The sequence below is a fragment of the Ascaphus truei genome, chromosome 1 (assembly GCF_040206685.1).
Source record: "Ascaphus truei isolate aAscTru1 chromosome 1, aAscTru1.hap1, whole genome shotgun sequence".
NCBI classification, from domain to species: domain Eukaryota; kingdom Metazoa; phylum Chordata; class Amphibia; order Anura; family Ascaphidae; genus Ascaphus; species Ascaphus truei.
The window spans coordinates 399,147,874-399,149,086 of record NC_134483.1 but is presented as its reverse complement, the minus strand read 5'-3'; the positions used below and the strand labels follow the sequence as shown (position 1 = coordinate 399,149,086).

At 33.1% G+C, this 1,213-nt stretch overlaps 1 protein-coding gene across 5 annotated transcripts in view; it reads left to right on the top strand.

The window, feature by feature from the left end:
- GRIA2 (glutamate ionotropic receptor AMPA type subunit 2) overlaps positions 1-591 on the top strand; it is a 153,296-nt gene extending 152,705 nt beyond the window's left edge. For 3 of the 5 annotated variants that reach the window (XM_075612573.1, XM_075612601.1, XM_075612564.1), the window contains one exon: positions 190-591. In XM_075612573.1, the coding sequence (XP_075468688.1) occupies positions 190-354 (165 nt within the window). In that variant the 3' untranslated portion in view covers positions 355-591. The remainder of the gene's footprint in view (positions 1-189) is intronic. The other 2 variants (XM_075612588.1, XM_075612582.1) reach the window with 1 other exon arrangement.
- Positions 592-1,213: the final 622 nt, after the last annotated feature.

Below are 1,213 nucleotides of genomic sequence, written 5' to 3'. Positions count from 1 at the left end.
GTATTACATATGTTCAATGTGCTTCAAACACAGTATTGTAACCAGCTTTCTGCATTCAGTGTTTGTTTTTTTTGTTTCTATATTTCTCATACGCAAAGAGATTTTATAATGGATTGTTTTATTCAAACTCTTCATTGTCACTGATGTGTCATATTATATTTCCCCTCTTTTTTTTTTTTTATATTTAAGATATCTTTGCGTGATGTCATGAGGAACAAGGCAAGGCTGTCAATTACAGGAAGTGCTGGGGAAAATGGACGTGTTATGACTCCAGAATTTCCAAAAGCAGTGCATGCAGTACCTTACGTGAGTCCTGGCATGAGAATGAATGTCAGTGTGACTGATCTCTCGTGATTGATAAGAACCTTTTGAGTGCCTTACACAATGGTCTTGTGCGTTTATTGTCAAAGTGGTGAAAGAGGCATCCGATATCTTGAAGACTTTTTTTTCGACCAAGAATTATTTTGTTCGCGTGGATTTCATCTTGACTCACAAAATGGATGCTTCGTTGAAAAAAAAACCCCCAGGAAAACAGATATAAAACAGAAACACAACTCAATTTTCTACACTAATTCAAGATGAAGTTTGACTGACATGCACAGCTAACATTGGAAGAACTGTAATCTGACTGAAGTCGTTGTACAGGCAACACACCAGTTTCTGCAGCCACCGTTGTTAGTCTCTTGATTCATATTGACTAAAGCACACTTGACATCAACTGCATCAAGATGTGACATTTTCTAAGAAAAAAAAATAAAACATTTAAAATTTAAAAAAAAATATTTTTTGGTATTTTCGAAAAGGAAACAATGGCTTTTCAATAAATTGCTTCCATACTGGTTGTATATTACAAAAAAATTAACCTGTAAGAAGAGGAACATAAGGGTGAAAACATAAATTCCATATTTTTCAAAGCCAAATATGTATTTGCTGAGGAGAAAGAAAGATATATTAAAGAATCAATGTGTCATTTAATACTATTATTACAATTTTACTGTACATCCTATTCTTTAACATTTGGTGTTATAAGTGGAACACTTGACATTGCTTGACATTTCGAAATAAACATTTTTTCCCCCCTATGGTATTATTTGCAAATGGTTTAGTAAATGCTGACCAAAATAGTTTAACCTAATGAGTCGATTTTAATTGCTGTTAACAAGGCATACAGTACTAGCCAGATAGCTAAAACTAGTAACACATTATAGAAATA